The following is a 27,229-nucleotide window of genomic DNA, read 5'->3' on the forward strand; positions in this document are numbered from 1 at the left end:
GAGGACTAAAATTACTCACAGTCAGTAGGGGTAACAAAGTTAAAGTTATAAATCTGATGATCGCAGAAGCTTGAGCTTGAGCGGGTTGCTGGTCTTTTGGGCTCGCCATTCCGATGTTGCAGATGCTGGTGCGGCCTTCACGTGTGAAGCGTGGATCCACGCAGCGATGCCGTCTACCTTTATAGCCGTGGGGGTGGTGAGCAGGACGATGTATGGTCCTTTCCACCGAGGCTCTAGAGTCTGGGTTCGGTGCCGACGGACGTACACGGAATCTCCGACTTGGAAGGGATGAGCCTCTGCTGGTGTTCCTGGTCGGTAAGCCTCTGCCAGCTGGGACCACACCTCCTTTTGGACCAACTGGAGTCCCAACAGCCTAGCATATAAGTCAGTGTTATTCTGGCAGTCAGGACTTAATATTTTCCTTCCAGGGCGTATTTCAGTGAAGTCGACCTCCCAATAGGCTCCTGGGCGGTCTCCTCTGAGCCTTTTTCCGACCTCAAGTTTTCCTTTATGGGAGTTTACCTGTTGGCATGGAATGCACTCTCGTGCAATCTGCTCAGCTAATTTAGTTAGTCCAGGGGTATCATAACCTGTCTTGTGTAGTAGGGACACCATCTTTTTGGTTCCCAAGTGTGTCCATCTGTGAATCTGTTGTAGCATGGATTTTGCTTGTTGAGGAGATAATGTTCCTTTAGTTATGGCTGGGGTAATTGTTCCCCTATCATTTGGTTTCCCAGGACTCTCATCTGATAGTTCTAGTATGATTTCCCGTAGAGCCACTTCTCGTGCCACCCTATCTGCCATGTTGTTGCCTCTTGTCACCGGGGTATTGTCCTTCTGGTGTCCGGGGCAATGAATGATGCTGACTTTAGTGGGGAGCATGAGGGCAGCTAGCAGTGCCACTATTTCTTCTTTGTTTTTAATTTCTTTGCCCGCCGAGGTGAGCAACCCTCTTTGTTGGTAAATGGCCCCATGGACCTGGGCGGTAGCAAATGCGTATCTACTGTCCGTATAGATGTTTACCTTTTTGTTTTCTGCTAGTTCCAATGCTCTAGTCATGGCGATTAGTTCAGCCCGTTGGGCCGATGTCCCTTGCGGTAATGTGGCTGCCCAGATGACCTCTTTCCCGTCTACCACGGCTGCTCCCGCCCGACGCTTACCTTCCTCTAGGAAACTGCTTCCGTCAGTAAACCAGGTAACGTCGGCGTTGGGGAGGGGCTGATCCATCAAGTCTGGTCTGCTACCGTGTGCTGCAGCCAGTACTTCCTGACAATCATGGATGACGGTAGTGCTTTCCAGGTCAGGGTCGGGTAGCAAGGTGGCCGGGTTGAGTCCTGTGGCTGAGGTAAACTTAATACGATCTGAGTTTAACAGCAGGGCTTGGTAATGAGTCATCCTGGCAAATGTCGGGTGGCTGGCGAATTACACTTTCTAATGCATGGGGGGCTGTTATCGTTAGGTTCTGCCCCAAAGTCAGTTTGTCAGCATCTTTGACCAAAGCGGCCACCGCGGCGATTATTTTTAAACAGGCGGGCCATCCTGCTGCCACAGGATCCAATTTCTTTGATAGGTACGCAACCGGGCAATTCCAGGGGCCCAGTTTCTGAGTTAGTACTCCCTTTGCAATACCTTTATTCTCGGCCACGTACAGATGAAAAGGCTTAGTGATCCTTCCCCCGTTCCTTTTTTTTAGGGCATTCTCTTGCCCAATGACCTTTTTCTTTACAGTAGGCACATTGGTCCTTGTCTAATGGCCGCCTTCTATCCGTTGTTCGCCCTTCCTGTCTATTTCTGTCTCTACTGTTTCCTCCTCTGACTACAGTGGCCAGTATCTTACTCAAATGTCTTTCTTGCCTCTTATCTCATCTTACCTCAGGAGCCTCTTGTTCCTTCTGCTTTCTTTCTTCTCTTTCTTCTTCTGTCTCCCTCTTATTATATACCTTATCTGCCTCTTTTACTAAGTCCTGAAGGGAGAAACCTTGTAGGCCATCCAGCCTTTGTAACTTCTTTCTAATATCAGGGGCCGCCTGGTCAATAAAGGCCATTGCTATGGTGGCCTTATGTTCCTCAGAGGTTGGATCATAAGGAGTGAATCGTCTAAAAGCCTCCATTAAGCGTTCTAGGAACACGGTTGGCGATTCCTGGGGCCCCTGAGTTACCTCTCTTACCTTAGCCAAATTCGTGGGGCGCCTGGCCGCTCCATGGAGACCCGCCACCAGAGCCTGGCGATACATTTTCAGGTGCTCCTTACCTTCCAGGGTATTAAAGTCCCAATTCGGCCTGACGAGTGGAAAACCGGCATCAATCTCATTAGGCAACTGGGTAGGTTGTCCATTGGCACCTAACACATTCTTTCTAGCCTCCAGGAGAACCCGTTGCCTCTCCTCAGTTGTGAGGAGAGTCTGGAGGAGCTGTTGACAATCATCCCAGGTGGGTTGGTGGGAGAAGACAAGAGGCTCTATTAGAGCAGTAAGAGCCTGTGGGTTTTCAGAGAAAGTAGGGTTATGCATCTTCCAATTATAAAGATCTGCAGAGGAAAAGGGCCAGTATTGAAGGGGCCTATTCCCGTGGTTATCGGGGGGGCCATATTCTCTAAGGGGTAAAGCAGTAGAATCCGGGGAAACAGCCCTCCGGCTTCTGGTGCCCGCCGAGGGACCCCCCTTTCCGCCATAACAGGTGGCCCTACTGGTGCGGAGGGTTGTGAAGCTGGGGGTCCTAGGGGCGACATGGGATTTAGGGCCGGAGGATAAGGAGGTGGGGAATCTAGAAGAAGCAAATCAGACTGCAGGTCAGGATATATCGCCTTTGGCGGGTCCGGGGCAGCAGATGACTTTTCCGTGTCTGGGGTTTTCTTCAGGGCCAATATCTCCGATTGTGCTGGAGCGCATGCAGACGTGCCTGTTGAGGAAACAAAGGGCCGGACCCACGGAGGCGGGGAGAGAACTAGATCTTCCCAGACCAAGATATATGGTATCTGGTCTGGGTGTCCGTGGGGTCCTGTGTTAAAGACCCTAGACTTGACTAGCCCAACCTTATCTAACAAAAAAGATCCTTCGGGTGGCCACCCTGTCTGAAATGTAGGCCACTCAGAGGTACACAGCGTTTGCCATTTTCCTTTCCTTACTTCTACCGAAAGGTTGTGGGCCCTAGCCCTAACTTCGGTCCAGTGGCTTAGGGTAAGAGAAAGAGGAGTCGTCATAGTTTGTCCCATTGTCGTCCGTCAAAAGAAAGATAATAGTACAGAAAAACAATAAAATTTCAAAAGACACACATTGATATTGCCGCCGCGAACTTAAACCCGAAACCAACTCAAATTCAGATGGCAGCTTATATAACCTGCCAGAACCAGCCGCCGCGAACTTAAACCCGAAACCAACTCAAATTCAGATGGCAGCTTATATAACCTGCCAGAACCAGATGAAGGGGAGACAAAATTTGTTTCTCCTTCCAGATGGACCACCAGGGCGTCCCCCGGGGCCCGTGGACACCAGCTTTCGGCACGTCTGCCTAGCCAGGAGTCCAATACAGATTCCACAGCAAGCCGGTTCGCACGGCTTTTTCCTAATGGCGGCTAGCAACAAACAAACGACAAACAAACAGACAATTGGGCTCGAGCCTACCTGATACCTCCGACTCCCGATGTTCTTGTGACCCGGGGGCGAGTGGGGATCCCGGACGAGCCCCCAAATGTTAGACCCAAACGGTCTACGAGGGATTCCAACTCGCCCAAGAACCGCCAAGAGTCGAGAGCCGCTGCAACACGCAAGAGGTTTATTAGGAGCCGATGCACCGGGGTTCCCTGAACCTCACGCAGGAGGCCGATGGGGAACCCCTAAAAGCGGAATCGCATACTTTTTATAGGTTTATTTACTCATAGGGCGGGTATATTCTCACAATGATTGGGTAAATGTGGTGACTTTTGAATTCATTGGCTTAGGAACTTTTGTCCCACCTTCTGGCCGTTATAGTTGTTTGTTCATTGTGGCGGTTAGGGCGTATACCTGTTACGGGCAACTGGAAAATTACCCGCTGTCTGGCAAGTCCCCGTCAACTGAAAAACTCCAAGAATTGGTTTCGATAGGGAGAAGGAGTGGCGCACGATAGGGAGAAGAATTGGTTTACGGGAACAAGTGAGGGGGTGGAAAGTCCCTAAAGGCCCCACAGATGCTCTGTACCAGAGGAAACACACAGACCAGCCCTTGCTGCTGGCAGACCCTGCTACCCACTCCTGTAGAGATGGGATAGGGAAGGGAGTGTAGGAGCTCTCTGGTCTAAAGGACCACCTCCCCCTGCAGTGGGAAGGAAGCTGCCTCAGCCCTACATGCCAAGAGCTGTTTCTGCCAATTTCTAGCTGGGCAACCACAGCAAGAACATGCTGAGCCTCAGCATCCACACGTGTAAAATGGCTTTTCCTTCTCCAGGAACAGTTGGGCACGGCCAGTGATGACCCACTGAGGTGGTGGTACCTGCTGCACCCTGCAGGCCCCTCGGTCCTGTGTGGAGGCTTCCTGCTTCCTGCTTGCTATTTTTGATGCATGTAGATTAGGAAGAAACTTGTCTCTCTGTAACCCACACAAGGCAAAGTGAAGTAGTATTTGAATTTCAACACAATTTCTATTCTAGGCAAAGTTACAGATAGATCTGGGGAAAAACTTGTCTCTTTTCTATCTCTGTGATTATATGTTACCCTGGACCCACAGTTCTAAAACTGCAGGACGTATCCACAAAGGTCTCCTAGGTGATGGAGTACAGCCCAGCACATCCCATTGGAATTCAGTTGTAGGCATCAAGAAACACCTCTGTGTTGTCCACCCCCCAAACCCCACACCCCCATCTGAGAGAAATGTGGGCTCTGGGGCAGGACCCTTCCTACTAATTGCATCCTCCTCCTCAGGGCAGAGGGCAGGAAACCGGCTGATAAAAGCTGATGCAGTCTAACTGTTGCAACTAGTAAGGAATATAGGACAGTGAAACCCTTAGCCTCTGCTTTTGCTGTTTTGAAATTTCAATCACACTGGGATTTAAAAGACTCAAGTATGGTCTGAGGGAAAAGGAACCAAAATACTAAATAAATAAATAAACAAACTACTTAATTAATAAGTTAAGGCATAAAAGTATGATCTGACCCAAGAGGGAAGGCAGACCCAAGTTTGACAGATCCTGCTGCATTACTATTGAATACTTTGCCCAGGGAACCTGGTGGGCAGAAAGGATGGAAGGGTCGGTTGTTAGCTGAAATAGGAATGGGACCAGGATCTCCACTCAGCCACTGCTCGTGACACTAATGAGAGCACCAGCTGTGAGCCAGCCCTAAGAAGACACTTTACAGATAACTTGTTTAATTAGTTAGGCAATGTAAAGGAAGGCACCCTAGCGCTAAAATGAACCTCCTCCAGCCCAGCCTGCCCTCCCACTCCCACAACTAGAACAGATGTGACTGCTGAGAAAACACGTGTGGACCAGAGGCTCTGAGGAATCAGTTGCTGGGGTGGTTCAAAAAGGCACCCTGGGGTCAAGCTGTGTTTCACTTCTCTTTCTTACTGGACAGGTTAGAAAGAACACAAACCCATTTTACTTCTTCTACTGCCTCCTATGCTACAAGGATGCTTAACCTGAACCAGAAGACTTAGTATTGAAGTTTGTCCATAAATTAACATTGAGTAAGAGGCACTTGAAAAGCAGATGGAAGAATTTTTCAAGGAGAAATTTAGAAGATTTTAAAAACCAAGAACACTAAAAAATGTCCAACTGGGCTTCCCTGGTGGTGCAGTGGATAGGAGTCTGCCTGCCGGTGCGGGGGGACACGGGTTCGATCCCTGGTCCGGGAGGATCCCACATGCCGCAGAGCAACTAAGCCCGAAGCCCGTGAACCACAACTACTGAGCCTGCGCTCTAGAGCCCATAAGCCACAATTACTGAGCCGGCGTGCCTAGAGCCTGCGCTCCACAAGAGAGGCCATCGCAATGAGAAGTCCGCGCACCACAGCAAAGAGTGGCCCCCACTCACCGCAACTAGAGGAAGCCCGCATGCAGCAATGAACACACAATGCAGCCAAAAATAAATATAAATAAACACATAATCTTGTCTTAAAAAAAAAAGTTCAACTTCCTAGTAGTCAAATAACGTAACTAACAGAATTTCTCATTTCATCCATAAAATAACACACAATGCTGGGGTTCTGTTTGAAAACTAGTACTTCTGCATAGCCTTGGGGAGTAAAGGTGGTAGTGTCCTTTCAGAAAGTAGTTTCACAATATTTTGCCCAGTGATTATTGTGTAGATTACATACTAACCTCCCTATATACATCAACTTATTTAACCCTCAGAACAACTCTAACAGCAATATGGAACTAGATTTGCAATAGCTGGTCCAAGGTCAAGCAGAACCAGAATTTGAACCCAGCTCATTCTAAACTCCAAAGCCCAACATGGTAACCATTACAATACAGAGCTTCAATACATAGTCATCAAAATCTTCATAACCTTTTACCCATTCATCCTATATCTGGAAATGTATCCTGAGAAAATAACAAAATAAAAACTTTATACATAAAAATGTAGACTGGAATATTATTTATAAGAGTGAAAAAATGGAAGCAATCATGGTATAATTATGAATACCATGTCACAGAAAAAGATTTAAGATGTAATTTCAAGAACATAAAAATTACATGTATGGTGAGATTGAAGCCAGGTTCAGAAAGAAAGAGGAAAGCAGGTGGAGTGTGTGTGCACATGGGTACAGGCATATGAGAAAGGAATACAAGAAATAGTTGTTTTAGGGCTTCCCTGGTGGCACAGTGGTTGAGAGTCCTCCTGCCGATGCAAGGGACGCGGGTTCGTGCCCCAGTCCCGGAAGATCCCACATGCCACGGAGTGGCTGGGCCCGTGAGCCATGGCCGCTGAGCCTGCGCGTCCGGAGCCTGTGCTCCGCAACAGGAGAGGCCACAGCGGTGAGAGGCCTGCGTATCGCAAAAAAAAAAAAAAAAAAAGAAATAGTTGTTTTAGAGTGATGGAATCCTATTTGGTTACTCCCTTTACTTTACACAGAGAAAAGTATGCTCTGGTAGTGTTTATTTTTTATGCTAATAGGACTTTATTGAAGTATAATTTACATGCAGTACAATGCACAAATATTAAATGTACAGTTTGATGAATTTTGACAAACACATACATTAATGTAACCACTAAACAGATCAAGATATGAAACATTTCCATCACCCCAGGAAGTTTCCTTGTGACCCCTGCCCAGGCCCTGTAACCCTCCCTCCGATAAACATATGTGTTAAAGACCACACGGGTGCCTCTGTCCTCATGACCCAGAACTCAGGGCTGGCAGAACACACTGTACCCTGAACAGCTACTCTCTTAACACCATTGGGGCTCCAGGGAAAGACTTCTCCACATCTCTTGGTCTATATCCTCAAAAGAAAAGGCGCACTGCATCCAAATGCTATGACGGCTTGTGGGCTGTGCCACTGCTGGTATCAGGGACAGACACTGCTTCAGAGTGCTGGGAGGATTTGAGCAGCGGAAGTGCTTAGGTAAGAGAAAAACAAATCAATTAACTTGTCAAATTCTTCCTCTCACATGGCATGAATGACGTAGATTCTTTTTTTTTAATTTATTTTTTACATCTTTATTGGATTATAATTACTTTACAATGTTGTGTTAGTGAATCAGCTATATATATGCCTATACCCCCTCCCTCTTGAGCCTCCCTCCCACCCTCCCCATGTAGATTCTTATATAATGAAATATGTCCAGTACTACTGAGCATCAACATTCTCACTTTTTTCTTCCAATTCATGATGCAAATATATTCAAATTTTGAACTCCTTGAACGCAATTACATTTTACTTAGATCACATTTACTTTAGATCACTGCTCTCAATGGAGCTCAAATTATGTGAAAATCTCAATTATAACATAGTGCATTTGCTGACATGATTAGAAAACAAATCTTATGGGTTAACTAATGCCTTATGGGTTACGGATATCTTTACTACTCATCCAAATTTCAGTGGCCCATCAACACAGCACTCAGATGCATGCAATAATTCAATGTATTCATCTTTGCTATTTTCTGATTTTTAGTCATATAAAAACCATACCTTTATATATTTTAAATCTTGTTCTTATGGGGGTGTGTTTATCAAGTTAAAAGAATAGTACTTTTTATTTAAATGCCTCATATGGGCCTCTATTTGTACTCTTGCCCCAGGCTCTGCAAATACCTGTTTAAAATTGCTTTGAGAAGTGATGAGATATTATTAGGCATAAGGATTTCTGTTTTTGAATGCTTATCCAAATCCCTTTTCTTTCTTTTTATTACAAAAAAAATGTTTAAGCTTATTAATTTCTGTTGACATCTCACATGTGCCCTTGCATGAGACAAGCACTGCACCAAGGTGGCAGTTTTTATGCAAAGGGTTTCCTTAGCAACAATAGCTGGAGATGACATTCTCCTGCAGTCCTTCATAACTCCAGGAAAGGCAAACCAGCTCTGCCGCCTGGGGCATATTGAATAAAAAGCAATCAAAGCCCTGCAAGAAATTAAGAAACTGTGAAAATACCTAATCCCTCCCTCTGTTAAGGCTCCCAAGTTTTAGCACTAGGTTTCAAAGTGACCCCACCTGCATTTTAATCAATACTGCCCCAGAGCAGTGCTCTCAAATTACAGTGATAAATCACCTGTGCTTTAAAATGCAGATTCTGATTTAGTAGGCCTGGGGTGGGGCCAGAGATTCTGCATTTCTAAAAAACTCTCTTGATGCTGCTAATTCAACAGAGAAGCAAGCACAAGTTGAAGTTCCAAGACTTTAGACCATTCTTGTTCCTTTCCCGTTGCTTATGAAAATGCAGCTCAGGGAAAAAAAAAATCTTTTTATTTAAGTTGTTCCCTAGTGCTTCTCCTATCATTCAATAAAAATAATCACCTATATGTATGCAAAGTATATTTGAAACTGAGGTCTAGCTGGTGTAAGCTTTTGTCCTACATTTCCTGCTGTGTTGATTTTAGGATCAGCACCCTGGGAAACAAGCCAACCCTACCTTTAGCACTTGTTTTACCTCTCCTTCCAGCACCCGCAAGCCCTACCCCAGCGCTCAGTGTGGGCCCCTTAATGCAGCGGTCCCCAACCTTTTTGGCACCAGGGACCGGTTTTGTGGAGGCGGGGTGGGGGTGGGGTTGTTGGGGGGAGTGATGGTTCGGGTGGTAAGGTGAGCGATGGAGATCAGCAGATAAAGCTTCGCTTGCTTGCCTGCCGCTCACCTCCTGCTCTGCGGCCCAGTTCCTAACAGGCCTCGGACCGGTCCCGGTCCACAGCCCAGGAGTTGGGGACCCATGCCTTAATGCCTATCCTCTCCTCATTCTAGGACCACTCCCAGCCCGGGATTCAGTCAAGTCAGAAGCAGTGTCTTTGGTAAAACAACAAAATACGGTCTAATGTGATGAGATGAGAAGACTAGTTATGACTAATGCTCATTCGACATGGCATTCTTCCGAAAGTTTCTGCACTTTCATTTCTTTCTAAAGCTCTTAGAGGAAAAAATATCTTAACAAAGGAGTCAAAGTGGTAGGATCTTAGACATTTTAGCAATATGATGGATACACAATTTTATTTTTGCTTAAGAAAAAGCCCTGGAGGCTCTGGCTAAACATTCCTGCCTTCCTCTCTCAGTGTATTCATTCATTCAGGTACTATGGAAGCAGAATGAAAGAAACTGGACTTGCATCCCAGCTCTGCCACTAACCAGCCCCTCCACCTTCAGGTTCTCCCTCTGTAAAATGGGAGTGAATAATAATTAATAGTATCTCCTCCTAGAGGACTGTTGTGAGGATTAATACTACCATTTATTGAGCACTTTCTACCTACTGGGCACTGTGCTGCATGCTGATGAAATAAAAATCATATTGTAAGGCAAGACAAGAAAAATTTAAACATAAAATTTTTCTCTGCCCTTTGACCTCCTCCCTCCCTTCTAGTGTGCATTATGCACTAACCAGACCTCCCCAATAGCAGAAATACCTGCTCGACCATAAAGATCAATTTTTCTTCTTCTGGTGCCAGCCATATAACTCCTTAGAAGATAACATTCCTTTCTCAATCCCGTAAGAGGTCATGATGACCCACCACTCACCTTGTCTGTGCAGACATCTTTGGTGAACTTTATGTAAAATGCCAATATATCATTTCCCTTGAAGATAGCAATTGGTGCAGAACAGACTAGTCAGACCAGCTGCAGAGATACTGGGCTGCACCTAATGGAAGTTCTTAGCTTAAATACTTATCAATGACCTTATTAATATTACTAGCTATATTACTTGTATTCTGCCTATTTTATAAGATTGTTTCTTGCATTACCAGAAGTGCAAGAAATGTGACTAGGCAACTTGAAATGACTGACCAAATATATAGTTCTATAAGATCAATGTTTATACTAGTGTAACTCTAGATATGGGAAGAAGCAATAAGAGGGAACCATAACAGACTAGTAAGACAGCGGGTCCAGAGGATTCTGGCTATTGTTAGGAGGGCCTAGTCCAGTAATGGCGCATTGAGTGGCCTATCCAAAAATTCCACGCCTGACCTAAGAATGAGCATTCTTAGTGTTGTGGGACAAATTGGTCACGAAACGCCTCCCAAACTTTGGTTGAAATTAAGACTGAAAGGGAAGGGACTGTAAAATAAAGAATATTGTCCACCATCCAGTTCTACAAGAATCAAGTCATTAGCCACTGCTGTCACTGACCAACAATACACTCTGAAAGGAATTCAAGGCGAAGATCAGGATGAGGAACTTTGTGCTCTGGGAAAACCGACAGAACTGGCCCTCAGCTAGTTAAATATTTCCAGAAGAAAATTTTATGAATCTGGTCCTTTCATCTTCCCATACTTAGAAAAGCACTAAAACCATTAACTCAGAGATCTGTTCCTTCTACCAAGATGAGTGCTTGACTGCATGTACCCCTTGATCAAAATCACGTATACACTAGCCTTGCCCCCTCCTTACCTCTTCAGAACAGTTCTCAGAGCTCTCTGAGAGACTGTCTCCTGGGTTATAATCCCCAGGTTGGCATGAATAAAAATTTCCATTTCTTTCTTAGATAGACTATTAATTCTTTCATTGACAATGCTTTACATACATTATCTAATTTAATTAAAATAACGTATGAAAGCAATTTGTATATAATAGATTCAACAGAAGCCAATTAAATTTATCATCCAGTTCTTTGAGCCATGATCTCAAGGATACCACAATAGATTTTTCTCGAACACCCGCATTACTGCCACCCACTGGTGATTTGCTTTGAAATGCTGCTCATAAATTCCCCACTGATGTCATGTGACCTCTTTCTCTTTCACTATGAACTAAGTTTGATAGAACTTGTTATGAGGTTGGAAGAACTCAGGAGCAGAAGGGAGATTAGAATTAGATTGAAATATAAATAGGGATGTAGTATATGATAAAAGTGGCATTTCCCATGGGGCCAGAGGGAGATTATACAGATTCCCTCACTATCTGATAGTAGAGTATTCCTAGGAAACCTTTTGTAAGCCAAAAGGGCATAAAGCAAAGAGGTAATTACCTCAGTACACATCTTGCTAATAGATGCATGAAATAAGTCGAGATAAAGCATAGACGCTCACTGACACAATTCAAAGCTATGGCAGCTTGATGCAGAGACGCTGGGTCTAGTTCCAGGAGAAGAAGCTTGGTGGTACCACTCTGCGTGTGCACTGCCTCTATAATGGCTCACTACTAAACAAATGTTGAACACGTTTTGCTTTTCTCCTGAAAGTGAAAATCTTCTTTGGAGTTCTTTTGGTTAGCAAAAACAGGTACTAACGTAGGTCTTTCATAAAAGCAAAATGGCCAAAGCAAACTTTCGAAAAGTAGGGGATACCTGTACTCAGCAAATAGTGCTGGGTAACAGATAGAACTTGGCCATAACGGGACATCAAGTATAGTGATTAAGAGCATGACCTCTGGTGTCACAATGCCTGAGTTCAAACCCTGGCTCTGCCACTTACAGCAGAATAATCTCAAGCAAGTCAATGAACTTCCCTGTGCCTCAGTTTTCCTGATTTGAAAATGAGGGAAATTATAATACATCCACCTAGTATGGTTGTTGTAAGAACTGAGTTAATGTTAGAAAACTTAAGAAAAATTCCCAGTATATAATAGGTGCATGTACAGGTATTTTATTATTGTCAACAATGTTAAGTTGTATCCAAATTTCACTTCTTGCATCAAAATAAACTCCAGCCACATTAAATAATGAAATGACAGAATTACTAAAAGAAAATATGGGAGAACATTTTTATAATCCTGGAATTGGAACAGCCTTTCGAAGTATGACAAATCCCAATAAAAGAGATAGATTTACTAATTTGAAAACTACTTTGGCAAGGTAAACACACCTTTAACAAACTCAAAGAAATGTAACCAACTGGAAAATTTACAGCACATGTGGCTGATAAAAGGCTTATCTCCCTTTTATCATTTGTAGAGAGCTCTTACAAATTAATAAAATTCACAAGAAATAGCTATAGTGGGCTGGATGGTGCCCCTGCCTTCTAAAAGAAAAAAAAGAAAAACATACAGCCATGTCCTAATCCCCAATACCTGTGAACATTACCTTATTTGGAAAAAAGGGTCTTTGAAGATGTGATTAAGGCTCTTGAGAGGAAGAGCCTATTCTGAATTATCCCAGTGAGCCCTGAATGCAATCATATAAGAGAGAGGGAAACAGAGGAGACCTTATGAAGATGGAGGCAGAGATTGGAAGGATGCAGCCACAAACCAATAAACACGTGGAGCCATAGAGGCTGGAAGAGATCAGAAACTCAATTTCCCCTAGAGCCTCTAGAGGAGGGGGGCAGGTACCTTGGTTTTGGATTTCTGACCTCTAGAACTATGAGAAAATAAATCTCTGTTTTTTAAGCCATCAAGTTTGTGGTGATTTGTTACAGCGACCATAGGAAACATACGTCAGCCACAGACTGAGAACAGACAATTCACAGAAGAAATACAGCCACTGAATATATATATAAAATGTTTAACCTTACTAATAAATTAATGTAAATTAAAACAGAATGAGTGCTTTTCTTCCTGATAGACTGGCAATTTTTTTAAAGATAAATAACACAGCGTTGGTAAGACTGTAGGCAAATTCTCTATAGGTAAAGGTATAAATAGGTACTTTTTTTAAAATGTTGATCAATTTGGAAATATCTGTCAAAATGTTAAATATGCAGTCTTCTGGCCAAGAAATTCCATGTCTAGGAATTTAACCTATGGAAACAGTAACACAAGGGCAAGATAAGTGAGTACTAAGATGTTTATTACAGTATTGTTCCTCTAGGGCAAATGTCCATTAATAGCGGATTGGTTAAATAAAAGATGAAATAGCCATACAACAGAATACTAGGGAGCCATTAAATATAGTCAGACAGATCTATATGTACTGACCAGAAAAAGGTTCAAAATGTATTAAGTTTAAAAAAAAAAAGCAAGATACAGAATAGAATGTTATCATTTACGTTAAGTTTATATATATATATATATATATATATATGGAGGGACTTATATATTTGAATGTATTTGCGATGAGATATTGAGGCAGAGATGGCTAGCTGCCCACTCAAAATTCACAGTTCCTCTTGCATACAGTAGCACTATCATTTGAAGGTGGCTGCCTGGCCAGAAACTCCATCTCCCACTCACCTGCCCTACCTCCAGTTACTGCCATGTAGCTAGTGAATGCCAATGGGAGATGAGCAAAAATGATGAGTTGGGGTATTTCAGAAACAGGTGTGTCTTGACCACTGTGTCTTTTCCCTCCTGCAGGTGACAACTGCAAGGTGACAACTCTGAGCCAGAGGATGACAGACCCACAAGATAGAAGCAAGCAGGGTCCCTGAAACAGTCTGAGGGAAAACGGCCACCCGACCAGGGACATTGTATTGGAGTGTATTTATCCAGTGAAATTTAGGGGTTGTTACAGCAGTTGGTGTTACCCTAACTTACAGGTGTGCATTCATCTTCTAATATTTTAAGTACATTTTATTCTCCTTTTAAAAAGAAAAAATGGGAGAGATAGCCAGTGAAGAAAATAAACCCCCAACTTCTGACTCTCCCTGAACCCCCAACAATTAAATATATGAGTCTTGATTAGCACATACTTTAATCAGTGTGCCATCTCTTTTGAGTTTCATTCCCTTAGCCCCAAGGAATCAGTATTATACCAAGAAGTCGACTGATAGCATTCCATGAATATAAGATTGCGGTAATGTCAGAAAGGCCATTTAGGTACTCATAAAACTTGCATTAAGAGACTCAAACTTTTGTTGTTGTATTGCGTCACAGAATAAAATGACTGACAGCCAAAGTACGTAGGCAAACATTTCACAACCTTTTATAGTGGGAAAAAAAGAAAAGCAACAACAGTATATGTAATGCTATAAGTTTAGGATTCAGAAATCTCCATATTCATCTTTCCTATTACTTCCTCTCCTCACGATCAACAAGACTGTAAACCTCTTACGATTTAACTTTAGTAAAATTCGGGCAATCATTTACACCTGGATTCAAACTCTGTAAGGATGTGTGTGCATGCTCAGGTGAGCACCTACGTGTTTTAAGAATGGAAAGCAAAATCTGATTAACAAGCTGTTCTTTCTTAAGTAGCAAATATATAGTAGCCCTTGCATGAATCACGTCTCAACCAGAAAGTATACTGGAACAATGAAGAATTTGTTTTAAAAGCATACTTCTCCATTCAATAATTCCCCTCCCTTGAAGAAATAGGTTCTAAGTATAGATAAAGAGTAATGAGAGAGACAAAGACATTTGCTTTAATCACCTTTCCTAGTCTGTGATCTAAGGGGAATAAATGTATTATAAACATTTTCAAGGAAAAAAAAAAGGCCAGGGGTTGGGGAGGAATATATCAATAAGCCCATGCATGAAAGAAGCAGTCTTAGAAACAAGCAGCTGCTTCAGATCTTAGAGCATCTGTCTTTTTTTTTGTGTGTGTGGTACGCGGGCCTCTCACTGCTGTGGCCTCTCCCGTTGCAGAGCACAGGCTCCGGACGCGCAGGCTCAGCGGCCATGGCTCACGGGCCCAGCCGCTCCGCGGCATGTGGGATCCTCCCGGACTGGATCACGAACCCGTGTCCCCTGCATCGGCAGGCGGACTCTCAACCACTGCGCCACCAGGGAAGCCCCGAGCATCTGTCTTATTGTTTTCCAAATACATGTAAGGCATACTTAAAATGCTGTTCCTTCTCACCCAGCCCACTGAAGAGAAGTGGTTTTCTTGTTTATTCCTAAACCACCAGTCTGTTATCAGCTGATGTGTCTAACATGAAGTCTCAGCATTTCAGATTTAATGCTTTTCTTCAGACTTAACATTTTTCTTCAGGAATATGAATTTCATAATCTGGATTCTCATTTTCATTTTATAAAAGCAATTATATTGGCTATTTTTAAAAAATAAAAACATACAACTAAATAAAAATAAGAAAAGTAAAACTCCTTACCATTCCTTCACCACAAATTAAATAGTTATCTTACGGGTGTATAATAGTCAGTATGTATATGTGTATGTATAGACAATGTATGTATAGACATATGCTTTTAAAATGGGTTCGTACTTACACATTCTATCCTATTATCTGATTTTTTCAAAATATTTGGTTATCTCTTTTTAATATGAATTTTCAATAAATGACCACCTACAATATTGTTAATAGCTGATTAATGCTTTAAATTTAAAAAGTCCTTTTAAACTCCTTAACAAACTTGAGACAGTATTGCAAAGTAATTTTTTTAATGTAAAATTGGTTAGTTAAACCATTATTCCTCTGAGAATGAGGATGAATAACAAAACATACATAAGAGAAAGGCATCATTGCCCTCACAGTACCTTTTTTTGCCATATATTCTAGCCTGATGCAACTTCCTAGGAAATGATGGTAAGCCCTCATCTCTGCCTCTGTGATCCGCACGAAGGTGCAAGGTAAGTATCTAGGGTCTTGCTGCCCACACCTCGTACACCAGGAGGCCATTGGATTCCGGGAATGGTGCCACTGCTCTCTCCTCGTTCCTCTCTCAGCACTGCACCTACATAAATATGTTTAATCCTTTCTCCTGGCTAAGCTCTCTGAAGTTCACTCAAGGGCATGTCATTGCTGAGAGTTTATCCTTTGGATTAATGAGTGTTCACAGGATTACAGGCCCAAAAGATTACCAGATCTCCTCATTGGGAAACTGGGGAATGAGGAAGTCAGATAGAGAAGGAAATCCTAAAGTTGATGAGAATCAGAATGTTTTTTCTTTTTCAGAGGAATCACATCATAAGATATACATCAGGGCTTCCCTTGTGGCGCAGTGGTTGAGAGTCCGCCTGCCGATGCAGGGGACGCGGTTTCGTGCCCCGGTCCGGGAAGATCCCACGTGCTGCGGAGCGGCTGGGCCCGTGAGCCATGGCCGCTGGGCCTGCGCGTCCGGAGCCTGTGCTCCGCAACGGGAGAGGTCGCAACAGTGAGAGGCCTGTGTACTGCCAAAAAAAAAAAAAAAAAAAAAGATATACATCAGGCCACTGCATATTTAAAATAAGATAATAGACAAGGATAAAAATTTTAAAGGATGCTCTTCAGAAAATGTATTCCAGGCCACAATTCTAACCCCTCTCCAGGTTGCCGAGGAATAAAATCTAGAGAATTAACACTGCAACCAATAGAAGTCACTACCTAAACAAGCAACATACATTGGCAGAGCAAATGGCAACATTTCAGATCCTGAGATGGGATGTAGAGTATCTCTTGAACTACTTCTAAAGATCAGGTGCAAGTACAATGTCAGGATTCTAAATGAAGGATGTTCTTTGCCTGTTGTAATCTGACCAAGACCCCACTTAAGTACCACTTGAGTTCACCTTTCAGAACTGTGCCATGCAGAGTGCTATATTCAGAAAGAGGCTGCTTTTGCATAATGCATTTTATTTTGGTTCTTCATGCTTAATGTTTTTGCTTATTGATGTTCTGCTCCAAGATTTAAAGAAAGGGCACAATGCAAACTATCCAATAAGTAAGTATACAATAAGTAACTTATCCAATAAGTTCTGTATACAAGCTTCTAATTTTTATTTGTATGATTCAAGCTAACATTTCAGAGTAAGGCTTGCAGTTGGCCAAGGAGAAAACTGGAAAACCTTTTTTCACACACACAAAAAATAATAATAACTGTTTACTTTTAAGGAGAGGGTAAAATTTATACATTTTAAAATACTCAAATCTGAAGTATACATTTTAATGAGTTCTGGCAAATGGATACATCCATGTAACCCATACCCTTTTCAAGATATAGAACATTTCCATCTATAGAAAGTACATTCATGTCCCTTCACAGAGAGCCTTTGTTCCTAATCCCGGGGCAACCACTGTTATGATTTTTCAGTAGAGACTAGTTTTATCTGTTCAAAAGCCTCATATAATGCAATCATACAGTATATACTCTTTTGTGTCTAGCTTCTTTCCCTCAGGATGCTTTTGAGATTCATCCATGTTGTGTGCCCCAGTAGTTCATTCATTTTTATTGCTGGGTTGTATCCCATCATATGGATAGTCAGTTTGTCCACTCTCCTGCTGATAGACATTCAGATTTTTTTCCCCCCAGTTTGGGCTGTTAAGAATAAAATTGCTATGAACATTTATGTAAAGGTCTTTGTGTGGACATATATTTGCATTTCTCTTGGATAAATACCTAGGAGTGGTATTGCTGAGTCAAAGGAGAGGTGTATATTTAACTTGTAAGAAACTGCCAAACCTTTTCCAAATTGGTTATATCAAAAGGTTTTAAGATTAGAGGCTGCTCTCTTTAGCAATCCTCAGAGCCAGTTCTTTATTAGTGTTAACTGCATGTGAAGTACTTTAAGAAAATACCTAAATTAAGAAGAAGAAATATTAATTTAAATTTAGATTCTAAAGCTTAAGAAAGCTCTTTTTCTTCCCTACCGTTAAGTATTGAGAATATGTTGACTCTGACCAAATGCAAAGTCTGAAAGTCTAATACAGGGCAGCAAATAAAGCAGTTTTCAAACAACAGTTTATTACATACAGCCAAACTTCCTCCCAAATGGTTGCACCAGTTTGGATTCCCATCAGCATTATAGAAATGATTCCCCATATGGAGGCTCTTTTTCATACTAAACATTAACGTCTTCAGCCTTTCAGTCAGAAGCAAACAGCCATGAATGCTTAGCTGGCATCACAGCATCTAGGAACATTAAAACTATCCTTGCTAACCACATCAATCCACAATGGCAGTGTGCATGCACTACACACACCCAGTGATGACCCTAATTACACACCTCAGAGATACTGAGGGTTTGGTTACAGACCACTGCAATAAAGTGAATATTGCAATAAAGCTAGTCACATGAATTTTTTAGTTTCCTCGTGCATATAAAAGTTATGTTTACACTATACTGTAGCCTATTAACTGTGCAATAGCATGTCTAAAAAAATGTACATGCTTTAAAAAAATCATGCTAACATTTTAACCATTATCTGAGCCTTCAGTGAGTCATAATCTTTCTCAAAAGTAACAAAGATCACTGATCACAGATCAGCATAACAAATATAATATAATGAAAAAGTTTGAAATATTGTGAGAATTACCAAAATGGGATACAGAGACATGAAGCGAGCAAATGTTGCTGGAAAAAATGGCACCAATAGACTTGCTCGACACAGGGTTGCCACAAACCTTCAATTTGTAAAAAAAATACAAATATCTGTGAAGTGCAATAAAGCTAACTGCAATAAAATGAAGTATGCCTGTATATCTTTTTGCAGCTTACAGAACTCTAGGGAGAAGCAGACTGTAAAATCTTAGAAACGTTATACATTTGGATCTATTATATAAACAAACTATACAGCTCTTATAATTCCTACATTCCATGCACTGACCTTTATCATTTGACCAAGATCAAGTATCTACTAAAGGACTGTATTTTCTTTATGTTTAACAACAGATTCTGAAATAACTAGGTACTGTACTAGGTAACTCTCCTTAGAAAAGAGCTGATTATTTCAGGAGTAATGGCAATGGGAGATGAGTGTTTCCCCTGTCTTCTCCCTAAGAAACTACCATTACAGGTATTAAAAAAAAGAATTTTAAAAAGCTTTTCTTAGCACTTCTGGGTGGCAGAGTAGGAGGACTACTCCTACTCTGTAGGAGCTCACCTCCCCTCACTAACACATCAAAAATACATCTACATATGGAGCAATTCTCACTGAAAACAAACTGGAGACTGGCAGACTCTTATACAACCACAGCTGTAAGAAAGAGCCACATGGAGCAGGGTAGAAGGGAAAAGAAGGCATCAGGTTGTGACTGCACCCCTGAGAGGGAACACAAGAAAGGAAGGGGGATTACATGGGCTTGGAGATCTGCTCTGGGGACTGAGTGGTTTGAACCACTTAATGGACATCCCAGCCCTGGGATCCGACATAGGGAAGACATGTCCCCTTAGCTGGTTTGAAAACTCCTGGGAACAAGGTGGGAGGAAGCAGACTGAAATTGCCCAGGATTCTGGCTGGTTTCCTATGGCTGCCCCAATGACCACACCAGCCCAAGCTGGCCACTCTTGCTCTGTGGTGCAGCTCCACACTAGGCAAGAGCTGCCCCAGCCAATGGGAGAGTACAGTTGTGGGGGATGGGAGCCAGCTCAGACCCGCTACAGCATCCGAATGGGGCAAGGGAAGCTATTACTGGTGCTCGTGGAGAAGGCAGATCCAGAGCAGTCTGAACTCTGACTGATGTGACAGGACCACCCTAGCACACACCCCGGCCAGCACCAGGTGCCCACGCTGGCCCCTCTTGTTCTAGCACTGCTCCCCTCTGGGGCAGAGTTACCAATGCTGGGGGGGAGAAGGAAAGCACACACTTACAGAAAACAGAACCAGCTCAGACCTAACCCTCAGGGCTTCTGCTCCAGCAATTTGGGATCAGACCCCACACCCAATAGGGTGGTGAGGGTCACTGAGCAGAGGGGAAGTCCTGCCTCACACCTGGCTCTGGCTTCAGCCTCTCTATCTCCAGCCCCACCACCTACCAAGGTGCTAGCTACCAGCACACCCTGAGGAAAAATGTGCCTTGGGCCCATGTCAAATCCAGCTCTCCCATCAAAGCCACTAGGCACGTGCAGTGCCCAGCGTAAGGATGCTCCCACACAAGGACACCCCTTCAAGACCAGGATAGATAACTGTTTCACCTAATTTCATAAAGACAGAAAAAGTTAAGCAGAATAAGAAGACAGAGGAATTTGTTTCAAATGAACGAACAAGGAAAAAACCCTGAAAAAACAACTAATGAAACATAGATAATTTACCAGATAAACAGTTCAAAGCATTATAATAAGAACGCTAATTGAACTAGGGAAAATAAATGAACACAGTGGGACTATTAACAAGGAACCAGAAATTAAAAAAGAACCAGTCAGAACTGAAGAATACAATAACTGAAATGAAAAACACACTAGAAGGAATTATCAGCAGACTAGGTGATACAGAAGAACACATAAGTGATCAGGAGGATAGAATAATGAAAATCACCCAATCAGAACAACAGAAATAAAAACAAATTTTAAAAATAAGAATAGATTAAGGGACCTCTGGAACAACATCAAGCATAATAATATTCGCATTATAGAAGTCCCAGAAGGAGGAGAGAAAGGGGTCAAAAATGTATTTCCCAAACCTGAGGAAGGAAACAGATATCCAGGTACAAGAAGCAAAGAGTCCCAAACAAGATGAACCCAAGGAGACCTAGACCAAGACATACTGTAATTAAAATGGCAGAAGTTAAAGACAGAATTCTAAAGGCAGCAAGAGAAAAACAAAGTCACATATAAGAGAATCCACCTAAGACTATCAGCTGATTTTTCTGCAGAAATTCTGCAGGCCAGAAGGGAGTAGCATGACATATTTAAAATGCTGAAAGGGAAAAACCTACAACCTAGGATACTCTACCCAGCAAGATTATCATTCATAATTGAAGGAGAGATAAAGAACTTCTCAGATAAGCAAAAACTAAGAGTTGGTCAATACTAAACTGATACTAAAAGAAATGTTAAAGGATTTTCTCTAAGTGGAAAAGAAAAGGCTACAACAGGAAGTATGAATCTATAGAAAAGGAAAAATCCCACTAGTAAAGGCAAATATACAGTGAACGTTATGGATTAACCACTTAAATAAGCTGGTACAAATATTAGAAGACAAAAAAATTGTAAAAATATAACTACAATATATGGTAAAGGGATAAACATGAACATATAAAATATGACATCAAAAACACAAAACATGAGGGGAATAAAAAAATGTAGATCTTTTAGAACATGTTTGCACTTAATGACTAATACTTTAAAATATATATATATATATATATATAGTTATAGGTCAACATATATAAACTCCACGGTAACCTCAAATACAAATTCTACAATAGATACACAAAAACTAAAAAGAAAGAAGCACATGCACACCACTGAATAAAATCATCAAACCACAAGGGGTGAAAATAAAAGAAGAAAAAGAACAGAGAAGAACTACAACAACAAAACAAGTAGCAAAATGGCAATAAGTTCATACCTATCAATTGTCACTTTCAATGTCAATGGACTAAATGCTCCAGTCAAGACATAGGATAGCTAATTGGATAAAAAAACATGGCATCTTCTGCTGCTTACAGTAGATTCACTTCAGAGCTAAAAACACACACAGACTGAAAGTGAGAGGATTTTAAAAGATATTTCATACAAATGGAAACAACAAGATAGCTGGGCTATCAATACTCATATTAGACAAAATAAGACTTTAAAACAAAGTCTAGGGCTTCCCTAGTGGCACAGTGGTTAAGAATCTGTCTGCCAATGCAGGGGACACGGGTTCAAGCCCTGACCCGGGAAGATCCCACATGCCACAGAGCAACTAAGCCCATGCGCCACAACTACTGAGCCTGCGCTCCAGAGCCCATGAGCCACAACTCCTGAAGCCTGGGCACCTAGAGCCCATGCTCTGCAACAAGAAAAGCCACCACAATGAGAAGCCCGCACATCACAATGAAGAGTAGCCCCCACTCACCACAACTAGAGGAAGCTCACGCACAGCAACAAAGACCCAATGCAGCCAAAAATAAATAAATAAATAATTGATTTTTTTAAAAAGTCTAGAACAAAGAAGGGTATTATATAATGATAAAGGAATCAATACAAGAAGAGGACATAATACTCATTAACATATATGTACCTAATATAGGAGGACCTAAATACATAAAGCAAGTACTAACAGATAGAAAGGGAGAAATTAACAATAATACAGTAATAGTAGGGGACTTTAACACCTCACTCACATCAATGGACATTATCATCCAGACAGAAAATCAATAAGGAAACAATACTCTTAAATGGCACATTAGACCCATTGGACTTAATAGATGTCTACAGGACATTCCATTCAAAAACAGCAGAATACACATTCTTTTCAAGTGCACATGGAATGTTCTCCAGGATAGATTAGCTAGTCCACAAAACAAGTCTCAACAAATAGAAATTATATCAAGCATTTTTTCTGACCACAATGGTATAAAACTAGAAATCAATTACAGGAACAAAAATGGGAAAAACACAAACCCGTGAAGACTAAACAACATGCTACTAAAAAACCAACGAGGGCTTCCCTGGTGGTGCAGTGGTTGAGAGTCCGCCTGCCAATGCAGGGGACACGGGTTCGTGCCCTGGTCTGGGAAGATCCCACATGCCGCGGAGCGGCTGGGCCCGTGAGCCATGGCCACTGAGCCTGCGCGTCCAAAGCCTGTGCTCCGAACGGGAGAGGCCACAACAGTGAGAGGCCCACGTACCGCAAAAAAAAAAAAAAAAAAAAAATGGGCAGAAGACCTAAATACACATTTCTCCAAAGAAGACATAGAGATGGCCAAGAGGCACGTGAAAAGATGCTCAACATCACTAATTATTAGAGAAATGCAAATCAAAACTGCAATGAGTTATCACCTCACACCAGTTAGAATAGGCATCATCGGAAAATTTAAGAACAATAAATGCTGGAGAGGGTGTGGAGAAAAGGGAACCCTCTTACACTGTTGGGGGGAATGTAAACTGGTGTAGCCACTATGGAGAAGAGTATGGTCCTTAAAAACCTAAAAATAGAATTACCATATGACCCAGCAATCCCACTACTGGGCATATACCCAGAGGAAACCATAATTCAGAAAGACACATGCGGGGCTTCCCTGGTGGCACAGTGGTTAAGAGTCCGCCTGCCAATGCAGGGGACATGGGTTCAAGCCCTGGTCCGGGCAGATCCCACATGCCGCAGAGCAACTAGGCCCATGTGCCACAACTGCTGAGCCTGCGCTCTGAAGCCTGCGAGCCACAACTACTGAAGCCCGTGCATCTGGAGCCCATGCTCCCCAGTGAGGGGGGCCGCTGTGGTGAGAGGCCTGTGCACTGTGGCGAGGAGTGGCCCCCACTCTCCGCAACTAGAGAAAAGCCCACGTACAGCAACAACGACCCAACGCAGCCAAAAATAAATAAATTAAATAAATTTATTTTAAAAAAAAGAAATGTGCAAAAAAAAAAAAAGGCACATGCACCCCAATGTTCATTGCAGCACTATTTACGATAGCCAGGTCATAGAAGCAACCTAAATGCCCATCAACAGACGAATGGATAAAGAAGATGTGGGGGCTTCCCTGGTGGCGCAGTGGTTGAGAGTCCGCCTGCCGGTGCAGGGGATGTGGGTTCGTGCCCCGGTCCAGGAGGATCCCACATGCTGCGGAGCGGCTGGGCCCGTAAGCCATGGCCGCTGAGCCTGCACGTCCGGAGCCCTTTGCTCCACAACGGGAGAGGCCACAGCGGTGAGGGGCCCGCGTACCGCAAAAAAAAAAAAAAGATGTGGTACATATATGCAATGGAATATTACTCAGCCATAAAAAGGAACAAAGCTGGGTCATTCGTAGAGACGTGGATGGGCCTAGAGACTGCCATACAGAGTGAAGTAAGTCAGAAAGAGGAAAACAAATATCATGTTAACGCATATATGTGGAATCTAGAAAAATGGTACAGACAAACCAGTTTGCAAGGCAGAAGTAGAGACACAGATGTAGAGAACAAATGTATGGACACCAAGGAGGGAAAGGGGGGAAATGAACTGGGAGATTGGGATTGACATATCTACACTAATATGTATAAAATAGATAACTAATGAGAACCTGCTGTACAGCACAGGGAACTCTACATCACTTTGCTGTACAGTAGAAACTAACACAACATTTTAAAACAACTATACCCCAATTTAAAAGAAACAGAAGAGAACTTAATAATCATCCAAGTCTACCTCCTCGTTTAAGAGATGGGAAGCTTCACCCTGAGAGAGGCCCAGTGATCTGCCCAAGATCTTTAGTGGCAAAGGGCCCAGGGACAGGACCAATAACACATTCAAGGTTAGATGGTGTTTTCACCCACATTATCTTACAAGCATACTAAGCTGGGTGGGGAAGGATTATTAAAATTCCCATTTTCCAGCCTGAGGTGGAATGACTTGTCCAGAGCAGAATTCAAATTGAGATGGTCACACACCCAGTCCACTGCTCTTTCCTGCTCCACAGTTTCTTGCACACGTTGGTATTTAGCTCAATCATCTCAGCATTCAATATATTTCAAACTACAAATTCTGTTTTATTTTATCCTATCTTCAGCAGTATGTCACATTCGGCCTTCTCTGGTAGGATTATACTGACCTTCTGTCTTAAAAAAAAAAAAAACAGTTCAGTGGCCACATTTGGCACCAGAAACATTTTTTAAAACTTAATGAGGCTCCCCATACAAATCATCTTCACAAAATATATCACATGTGTATCATTCCAGATGTATATTATTGCACTAAACACACTGAACCAGTGTGCTCAAAGAGCAATAACAGCTCACTAATTGAAGCAATATTTATCATATAAATACCAAAAAGGCAGTTTTAACAAATGCGTGGAACACTGAGAAAAAAACTTCCTGACTTCATCAATAAAAACTGATTTGCATTCACAGAAGGGTCTCAAAGTGAAGCGAGCAACAGAGAGAATTATCGGGATAATTCTAGTCATCTAAATCCAAAGGATCTGAACCTGAATGTGTTTTTTTATTTGAGGAGGTCCAGGGAAGGGGTGGGGGAGAAAATGTTAAGGAGGAATTTCCTTGCCGCTATCTCAATATTCTCTTACGGTATAGGGCCTGTCTTTCCACCACAACCCTTATTTCAGGAGGAAGGCACGCATGTTTTGCTCCCCATTTTGAACTCATGGAAGAGGATTAGAATTGCTCAGTCTCGTGGGGCTGGCAGAGGTTTCTCGGTGGGGTTCACCTGGGGCCGGGCGACACCTCCAGGCCGTACTTCTATAGCACAGGCCAGGGAGCTAGACTGCGCCCCGGCCCTCTACTGTGACCTGCATTCCGACACGCTGTCTCGTGAAGGACCCTCCAGTGGCCTGACAGCGATTTCTGCTGGAAAGCACCGGCCTTCGCTCCTCCCGTTCCCTCTCCTTTCTCAGTATAGGGTCAATCACTACACAACTGGCCACCCCTGCCCGCGGTCAGCAGCGGGTAACAGATCCTAACAGCCAACTAGCCCTGGGTTTAGCGCTCAACAGACTCGGCAATTGCCTGGTGAAGGCTCCTGCCCCATGGCCTGCTCCGGCCCCGCCAGACACGGGGGACGCCACGGCCGCGAGCGCAGCACCCCAGGGACGCCTGTTACAGAGCAGCACCGGAGGCAGCGAGGCCCACACGCTGGGCAGGCGCCCCTCGACCATCCCAGGGCTGCGACGGAGGGCGGGGTGGGGGGAGACCAGGTCCCAGGCAACGCGCCCACCCTCCATTAATAAAACTTAGAATTAAGCGTCATTTACCGACACGAGCGATCACTGTGGTCAGTCGCCGGGTGAACTCCTGAGGGGCCATTTCTTCTTTTAACCAAAACAGCACTTCGCCGAAAAACCACTCGGTATAAACAAAACAAAGCAACACAAAACTGTTTCCACTGATGCTATGGATGACTTTTTAAAAGCATCTCTTCGCGAGGATGCTCGGCCCTCACACTCTTCCTCGCTCTCCTCAAGCACAAAACGGAGAGTCACTCCCAGCCAAGGCCAACTCTCCAGGGCCGCGCGGTTAGAGGACGCCAGCCACGCCCCGGAGGGGGTTATTTTAAAGATTAGGTGGAGCGGCTTTTCCAACTTGACGACTGGCTTTACGAGAGAGGGAAGCGGCAGTTCCGGAGAGGAGAAAAGCAAGTTGCCCCAATCTCGCTGTAACCGCGCTCTGGCGTCGCGAGCCGAGGGGGCGCATGGGTTTTTGGATTTGTGGTCAGATGTCCTGCGCTGCCTCCCGGGAGGGTCGCGCCAGGATGAAGGATGCTCTGTCAGCGCGCAGGGGGCACGCGGAGTCAGCGGGTGCGGAAGGCAGAGGAGCTGAGGTGTTCAGGGCTCAGCCGTGCAGCCCACCCAACGTCGCCGCGCGCCCTTGCGCTTCCCGCCTCCGCGCCCACCTTTCCCCGCCCGGGGGCGGTGCCCGAGGCTCCCGGAGAGGCGCGCACGCGCGAGAGCACCGCCCTGTTTCGGGTGGGGCAGGTGCGCCCATTCCTCTAAGAATGGGGGCGATTCAAGATCTTACCTCCAATTGTGGGAGAGGAGACAGCGAGTTTGGTGCGCCCGCCAGCACCGGGGTTCTGAACGTCAGATGCTCGGTTCCCTGGCTCGTCTCTCCTCCTTCCCCGCCAGGTATCTGCGGAGAAACCTAGGCGAGAAAGGGACTGGCAGGGAGTTCTGCGGCCTCCCCGCTGGGGCTCTGGAAGGAAGGCTGTGTGAGGCCCAGCTGCCCGTCCCATCCACTGACTCCGGGCTTGGGGGAGGGGCGGTGGCTGGAGTTTTTTTCCCCGTTAGGGGTTGTCTCATTCAGTTATCAGCGTGCACTGGACACACTCGCATTTAGAGCCGGGAGCGCGGGCTGTGCACCGACCTGGCTCCGCACGCGTGTGCGTACGTGTGTCTCCACTGTGTGGGCCTTTTCCTTTGTGCAGCTCCTCCCGTGCGCCCCCTCTCCGTCTGCCAACTGTCAGGCGCGCCAGTGCGCCCTCCTGGAAAGGCTCTG

At 43.8% G+C, this 27,229-nt stretch overlaps 1 protein-coding gene across 5 annotated transcripts in view; it reads right to left on the reverse strand.

The window, feature by feature from the left end:
* MCF2L2 (MCF.2 cell line derived transforming sequence-like 2) overlaps positions 1-26,608 on the reverse strand; it is a 237,004-nt gene extending 210,396 nt beyond the window's left edge. For 4 of the 5 annotated variants that reach the window (XR_004349618.1, XM_032629983.1, XM_032629981.1 and 1 more), the window contains exon 1: positions 25,990-26,598. Coding sequence is in view for 3 of the 5 variants with exons in the window: in XM_032629983.1 (XP_032485874.1) it covers positions 25,990-26,041 (52 nt within the window). In the remaining 2 variants the exon portion in view is untranslated. Of the gene's footprint in view, positions 1-25,989 lie in introns of all 5 variants that reach the window. The other variant, XR_004349619.1, reaches the window with a different exon arrangement.
* Positions 26,609-27,229: the final 621 nt, after the last annotated feature.

The sequence above is a fragment of the Phocoena sinus genome, chromosome 4 (genome assembly GCF_008692025.1).
Source record: "Phocoena sinus isolate mPhoSin1 chromosome 4, mPhoSin1.pri, whole genome shotgun sequence".
Taxonomy (NCBI): Eukaryota; Metazoa; Chordata; class Mammalia; order Artiodactyla; family Phocoenidae; genus Phocoena; species Phocoena sinus.